General features: G+C 56.3%; 1 protein-coding gene across 1 annotated transcript; it reads left to right on the top strand.

Annotated features, from left to right (window-relative positions):
- Nucleotides 1–317: 317 nt before the first annotated feature.
- RPS7 (ribosomal protein S7) lies at nucleotides 318–6255 on the top strand. The gene is made up of 7 exons (XM_042933770.1): nucleotides 318–425; nucleotides 651–734; nucleotides 989–1060; nucleotides 1800–1943; nucleotides 2634–2698; nucleotides 5424–5574; nucleotides 6148–6255. The coding sequence occupies exons 2-7, from the start codon at nucleotides 660–662 to the stop codon at nucleotides 6223–6225; spliced, it is 585 nt and encodes a 194-aa protein (XP_042789704.1). The 5' UTR covers nucleotides 318–425; nucleotides 651–659; the 3' UTR covers nucleotides 6226–6255.
- The last annotated feature ends 1127 nt before the right edge of the window (nucleotides 6256–7382 follow it).

Here is a 7382-nt window from a genome sequence, read left to right as displayed (position 1 = left end):
GCACTTCGTTTCCAAAGAGCTCTAACGAACGTCATCTCATCGGGTTCTCTCCGGGCTGAACTGGCATCCAAGCCTCTGATTCCTTTTCATGGCTTCGGTGGGGAAGTGAGTTTCTTCGGGTTAAATGAGACTTTTTTGAACATCCGCTCTTCGGGGTGGGGTTGCTCTTCTCGGCCCCCGTCTCCCGCCCAGACCCCGGCCCGGCCGCCCGGCCCCCGCCTCGTAGGACACGGCGCCGCCGGAGGAGCGTTCCCAACGCGCCCGACCCCACGAGCCTCTTCCTGGGACTCTCTCGGCTTCGACCTTTTCTCGGTGGTTCTTCCGGTTTCTCTCGCGCACTGTTCCCGCCTCTTCCCTTGCGCCGCCGGGACTTGAGGCGCTCTCGCGAGACTTAGGCCTCTTCCTAGACCGGCGCTCTCACCGAGGTATGTTGGCGGCCTTCTCTCCCGCGGACTTTTCCGCCGACTCTGAGGACTACACGTGTCGGAGTCCTCCCTGCATCGGCGGGCCCGGCTCACCCGGCGGGGATGCGGCCGATTACCCGGGCCGTGCCCCCCGATGGCTTCTGCGGGGTGGAGCGGGGCCGGGACCGGCGGGGGTCTGTGGCTTGGGGCCGCGGACACCTGAGCTAGGGCGCCCTGTACTTGCAGGAGAAGGCCATGTTCAGTTCGAGCGCGAAGATCGTGAAGCCCAATGGCGAGAAGCCGGACGAGTTCGAGTCTGGCATCTCCCAGGTGAGGGGAGGGCAGGGCCGGAGCCCCGGCGCGTGTTCCCCCCGTCCCCACGCGCGCGTTCCCCTCCCCAACAAGTGTCCGTCATTCTCCGGCAGCAAGTGCCGCCCGCGCCCCGGCACCAGCCCCCCCCCCCCCCACGGCGCGTGTCACCCCGGGTGGAGGTGGGGACGCGTCCGGGAGGAGGCCCCGAGTGTGTGCACGTGGGCGGTGCGGGCGCCCCGCTGAGGGTCGGCTCCGGCCGCTTCTCTCTCCAGGCCCTCCTGGAGCTGGAGATGAACTCCGACCTCAAAGCCCAGCTGAGGGAGCTGAACATCACGGCGGCCAAGGTAACGGGGGGGGGGGGGGGGGTTATGCCGGGGGTGGGGGTGGTCGTAGGCGGACCGTCCGCGGGGCGCGGTGGCGGGATCTGCCGCCTGGCCCCTTCCCGCACGCCCCGTGCAGGTGCGGCCATGCGGGTGGGGGGACTGCCCCGGGTCGTCTTAAAGGTGGCACAGTGTGCGGGGAGGCGCACTGTGGGTCAGAGACCTGGCCGAGCCGGCCGTCCCCGCTCCCTGGTCCTGGAAGGAGCATCTTGCAGAGAAAGTCTGAGGCTTGGCCTTCTTAACCGGGGCATGTTGGCAGCGAGAACAACGCGCTTCCTTCCCGCTTGTTCCCGGGGCTTCTCTGCTGCAGCCTTTACGGGTCTACTTTCCAGGCTGCCGGTCTGGACTCCGTGTCGGGGGAAATTCACTTTTTCAAATTCCCGTCTTTAGTTTAGGAGCTGCAGCGCGTGTGGACGGGGTTAGAGGTTGCCCACGGGACAAGCAGCCTCAGTTCGGGTTGTGCACTTTACCTCCTGGAGCACAGCGTTGCCCACGCATCGTTGCGTGGGGTTTGTGAGGGAGGGGAGACGGAGGGCTGGCCCTGGCGGTGGGAAAGCGCGGGAGGAGGGTTTCTTTAAAATTTTGGTGTGCTAGAGTATTTGACCACGTTCAAGCCGAGTGTTCGCGCTCAGCGCTGGGCTCGGGTGGGAAAGATGGGCGTGTGAACTCAAGGTCACGCTGGTGGTCTGTGTTCTTCCTTCAGGAGATCGAAGTTGGCGGTGGTCGGAAAGCTATCATCATCTTCGTTCCCGTTCCTCAACTGAAGTCTTTCCAGAAAATCCAAGTCCGGCTCGTGCGTGAGCTGGAGAAAAAGTTCAGCGGGAAGCACGTGGTCTTTATTGCTCAGGTGTGTGTTGTCCTGGTGAATGTTTTGTTTTTGGGAATTTTGTTAAAATCACTTGTGTTTCACTTTGTGTTTGCGGTAGATTAAAGAGATAAGTACGTTTCTGCTGTTAACGTGAAAACGGCTCTCCACGTTTACAAGGGCGTGAATGTAGTGCGTTTACGAGGGAATTAGGGACGTGTGGTGGGTCTGAGCCGTGGTTTGTCTGCAGGACAGAATTGAAGCGGGCGGCTGTATGCTTTGGGAGGAAAGCAGATGGTGAGGAATAGTTCCTGGAAAGGGGCCCGTAGTCAAGAAAGGTGGTTGTGTTTTTTTTTTTTTTAAAGTTCAGATCTGGCCTTGGTGCAAACAGATGTGTGGGGGAGAAATGCCAGAGTGACAAATTTAACTAGCCTGTGGCTCCGCAGGCGTGTTCCTACCGTGGCGGGCCTGGCATTGTGGCAGGTGTGCAGTATTTGGGGCTCAAATCAGGAGCGAGGGATTTTTTTTTCTGGCGCTGTTTGAATATATTCTCTGGATTCTGAATGAATTAATGAGAAATCGGGGAATTCTCAGTAGCTTGTTTGGTCTGGGTGGTTTGACTTTCGCAAACTTTGAATTTATTGTTACTGCCCTTTGGCTTTTAAAGCACTTTGACAGTTGCCAGCTTTCTGCTAACGTGAGGTTTTTCTTTTTCCACGGTAATCTTCACAGAGGAGAATTCTGCCTAAGCCAACTCGAAAAAGCCGTACAAAAAACAAGCAAAAGCGTCCCAGAAGGTGAGTATTTTATCAGCGTCGAAAAAGTGTGCTGTAAACCCCTTATGAACAACTCCTTATCTGCTCGGTTGTTTGTACTAAGATTTTGGTAGGTTGCTTTTTTATTTTAGTTTTTATTTTATTTTATTGATTTAAAAATTTTTTAGACGTTTATTTACTACTGAGGGAGAGAGACACAGCGTGAGCAGGGGAGGGGGCAGAGAGAGAGAGAGAGACAGACACAGAATCCGACGCAGGCTCTAGGCTCTGAGCTGTCAGCACAGAGCCTGATGCGGGGCTCGAACTCACAAACTGCAAGATCATGACCTGAGCCAAAGTCGGTCGCCTGACCAACTGAGCCACCCAGGCGCCCGATGTATAAATGTTTTAAAATGAATTCTAGAGTAAGAATTATATGTTTACATAGGTAGAATGAATAGGTCGTTGCTTTCAGAAGAGAGGGTTTTCTCCAGTTCTTTGGGTAAAGGACAGGAACAGTGAGGGGGTCCTCAGTGCAGAGCTGTGGGATCAAGCACACTGGATGTAGCGGAGGGGGCTGAGATGGGTCTTTACGTTTTATTTTTGCAGTGAATTAAGGCTAAGAAATTAAGCATATTTTTCTGTTGCTGACATCAGATTAGAAGTGTTGCTGCGGTTATAGATGCTCACGAACGGTGTTCTTTAAACTTGATCGGCTTAGGGTTTTCTGGCCTAAACTCAGATTGAGAGTTGCTGGCTCCTTGATCTGGGCCTTTTGGTGTGTTGTTGAAGTCTCGTTTCACAGAGTTGGATTATTGAAGCCCTGCAGGCCCTGCCTTGGGGACCATTTGGGAAACTCCTCTGGTACCTGTGTAACCTCCAGGTGAAGTCGGTACTGTGCCTCGTATCGTTACTTCTAAAGGGATGAGGAGAACGGACCCGAGGCTTGGAGAGTTGCTCTTTTCAGCCAGACCAGTAATGCTGGGCTGTTTTTAACTTCATCTTGTTTGTAAAACCACTTGAACAAGGGGTGGGACTCGAGTCTTACAGGCAGATACTTGCTCCTGTGGGAGAGGAGTGGGGGAGGGAAGGGCAGGGGCCACACTTTCTGGAACTTGCATCTTGGGCTTCAGTACTTTGAGCCTGATCCTGGGCAGTTGGAGTAACATAAGGATTCAGGGAATTTTTGGTGTTCCGGGTAGTTTGTGACCCCGAGATCAGACACACGGGGTGGTGGAGAGCTCGTGGGCCGTGAGAGCCAGCGTCGGTACTGGGAGTGTGAGAACGAAGCCTTCGCTCTGAGGGCAGCTGCTGCAGGACTGACCCCCACCCACAGCTCTGGCCGTCCCCCCCTCCCAGACGTGTGTTTCCACCTCGGCTCTGGGGACACGACTTCACCACGTCCCTGGTGACCTGCCCCCCACACGTGGGGCCTTCTGTGCTCCTGCGCGAAGCCCTAGACGGCCGGCCGCGGCCCTTCACCGCTTCCCAGCCTGACCTCCTGCCTCCATGGTTCTTCTCCTTCAGTACTCGGCTTTCTCCCGTACATGTGAGGTCCTGAGACTCACTTCTTTTTGTTTTTGTTCTTGTTTCTAATCTATAGCAGGGTTTCCGTTACTGCTCTGAGCCTGTTCCGTTCCTGGGGCTCGGGATGGTCAAGGTTGCATCCCCGTCCCTCCCGTTGTAATAGACCGTGTTGGAGTCAGAAGATGCGCGGCCGCTGTGATTCCATTCTGATTTACGCTTTAAGGGGGAGGGTAGACACATGTCCGTGTTTGTGTTCTTCCTCGTACTGTGGGGAAAAGCTTAACTGGGGCGGCGTCCTTGTCATTTGCTTTCTGAGAGGTGATGCGGGATTTGGGAAGTGGCTTTCCCTTGAGCCTGCCGTCCGTGGCCGTGGAACAGGAAGCCCTCGGGAGGCATCCGGGAGCCCCTAGAAGGTGTGACGTGTGCGTAGGAACTGGCAGCTCTGAAGCACAGATGAGGGGAATGCGGTCTCGGACCTGCTGGGGGCGAGCGGACCTGATGGGCTCCGTGACACAGGTGCCTCTAAACCTGAGGGCCGCCCCTTCTTGTCTCATCCCAGCATCCCGCTAGCGCTCGGGGTTCGGAATCAGTTGAACCTCCTCGTCAAGCGGCCACGTGGGTCGTGGACGTGACGCGGTGTCAGGGACGCGAGTGGGACAATCGCGGAGGCGTGCGTGGCGGGATGAGAGTGGGGGCGTAGGAGCTGGGGACCGAGGTGCCCCATCCCGTCCCAGGGAACCAGGAGGAGCTTCGGAGGTCGTGGCGAGCTCTTGAAGGATCTTGTGTTAGGAAGTTACGTGGTCACAGGAATTTGTAGATAATTTGACAACTTTGGAGAAGGATGGCTTTGCAGAAGAGCGAGTGGTTAGGAGGTTACGGAGGTGTTCGGTTGAAAGCGTGCCCGAAAATAACACCTACAGCTGTGTGTAAAAGTGAAAGCCCTCCCTGCCTTCCCGCTCCCTGGAGATGATCACCGGGAGCGGCGTGTGTGGTTTATAAGGCGTCGCGTCGAACTCCCCCTAAGCTTTGAAGGAAAGTAGGTGTTGGTCGCCCTGTCTAGTTTGGCACCGGCCCTGGCGACGGATTAGATGTAAGTCGTCCACTGGGACTGGGAAGCCCAGTGGTAACTTGGTTTAGGGGCCTGGGATTGGCCTTTTGCGTTGTTGACTTGGAAGGGGCTCACAGGAGGGCAGGCGTCGTAGATTCCGGGCTTCTCACTTCCGTCGTTGGGCTCTTTCAGCCGCACTTTGACCGCCGTGCACGACGCGATCCTGGAGGACTTGGTTTTCCCGAGCGAGATTGTGGGCAAGAGAATCCGTGTGAAACTGGACGGCAGCCGGCTCATAAAGGTTCACTTGGATAAAGCCCAGCAGAACAACGTGGAACACAAGGTAATGGGGTGACCGTGTTGCGGGAGGGCAAAGGGCGTGACCTGTCTCCGGCGTCAGCAGAGCCAGCGAGCGTAAACCCAGGGCCAGCTTTGCTCCATCGGAACCTCTGCGCGCTTCCCTTCGGATTCCGTGTCGGGTTTCACAGTGGGGGATGTTTTGAAAGTCAAAACTCTCTACCTTTTAAGTTACTAGGAACATTGGAAGTAAGGTAATTCCCCTCAGCAAGGCTGTGGATCCTTCTGGGGGTGAGATGTGGTGGTGTCAGAATCTGGGAGAGCTGTCCCTTCCCTTCATTCCCGGGAAAGCGTGACTGAGGTGGACGGTCCCCGGGCTCCCTCACGGGCTCAGATCACCTCACTCGGGCACAGACCGTAGAGCCGTGTCCCTCAGCACCAGAGATGAGCTCGTCCCCAGCGTTGGCAGGCGGGCACGCCCTGTGTACCCCTCGTGCCCTGTGCGCCCGGCTGCTGAGGCGGGGGACGCCATGCAGGGCCCGGTTTCACATAATCGTTAGGCTTTCAGATGAATGTGCATATTTAAGAGTTTTGTGACGAATTCTTTCTTTGCTCGTAGGTGGAAACCTTCTCGGGCGTCTATAAGAAGCTCACGGGCAAGGATGTTAACTTTGAGTTCCCAGAGTTTCAGTTGTAGACAAAATGATGAAATAAAACATTCACAGTATTCTGCTCTGGGCGTGGTTCTCAGAATTTCGGAGATGGGGATGCATTACCGGTAGCTTCCTGCACAGGCTGGAAGCTTCTGAACAGAGAGGGTGTCTGTGGGCCGTTCGGGGAAACGGGGTGCACGCGAGGGGTGTACCTGGAGTCGGTGATGTTGGAGGGGGCGGGACCACGTGAGATCCCCCCAAATGGCCAAGTATTGGCACTTTGACAAGTTCATCCCAAAGATCCACGGGAACTGGAGCGCGAGTAATCGGGGTGACGGTACATCCTAGTCCCGCCGAGGTGCTCTACTCGGGTACCGTGTCTCCTGGAAAGTCCACCTCAAAGTTGAACTTCAGGGGCCCCCCGGCGGGGGTGGGGTGGGCCCAGTCAGTGAAGTGTCTGACTCTTGATTTTGGTTCGGGTCGTGATCTCACGGTTGTGGGATCAAGCCCCACATTGGGCTCTGCACTGACAGTGTGGAGTCTGCTTGGGGTTTATTCTCTCTCTCTTTCTTTCTCAAAAATAAACATTTAAAGAAAACCACACATGCAAGTTTACCATTTTATCCTTTGTGAGGGTACAGTTCAGTGGTCTCAGGTGCATACACTGCTGTGAACGTGGGATCCTGTGAGAACTGAGACGGCCCGTTGAGCGGCCCCCTGCTCCCCTTCCTGTGGAATCAATTGTCACGCACAGATTCGCCATCCGTGTTCCGCGCGACGGTCCGGTGTCCCTATGATGAGAAGTTTTGGGGGGGGCAAAGCAGCAGGGGCCCCAGCTGTGCCAGCTCTCTCTCAGGTGGCTGGGGGAGGGGTAGGTGTCGAGTTCTGGGACACACGACTGCTAAGCCTCAAAACTGCCTCTCAGAGCCGCCCCTCTTCACTGGGGGGAAGAAACATCCTTGGAGGCAGCCCCAAGTGACCTTTTGCACCAAATTAGCCCTGCAAGGAGATTCGATCCCAGCTACACCGGGAGGCGAGCTGGTGGTAGTTCCCCATTTTGCAAGGTGAGGGTCGGGCCCGTGAGGGTCGAGGCCATCCCAGACGGGCTGTTTGGGCTGTTTTAGGGAGGGCTCCCCTTGGTGCTGCCCCAGCTTGGCGGCTCAAGCTTTGCTCGGTGGTTGAGGGAGGAAGGCCTCCCCGA

The sequence above is a fragment of the Panthera leo genome, chromosome A3, assembly GCF_018350215.1.
Source record: "Panthera leo isolate Ple1 chromosome A3, P.leo_Ple1_pat1.1, whole genome shotgun sequence".
Taxonomy (NCBI): domain Eukaryota; kingdom Metazoa; phylum Chordata; class Mammalia; order Carnivora; family Felidae; genus Panthera; species Panthera leo.
Note: the sequence above shows the minus strand (reverse complement) of the source record. Positions and strands in the feature narration are given on the sequence as shown.

Bases quoted from the DNA above. Each gene is read 5' to 3' on its own strand.
- RPS7 (XM_042933770.1), top strand. From the start codon at position 660: ATGTTCAGTTCGAGCGCGAAGATCGTGAAGCCCAATGGCGAGAAGCCG. The intron at 735-988 runs GTGAGGGGAGGG...TTCTCTCTCCAG, and splicing joins TCGAGTCTGGCATCTCCCAG to GCCCTCCTGGAGCTGGAGAT. The intron at 2,699-5,423 runs GTGAGTATTTTA...GGGCTCTTTCAG, and splicing joins AAGCAAAAGCGTCCCAGAAG to CCGCACTTTGACCGCCGTGC.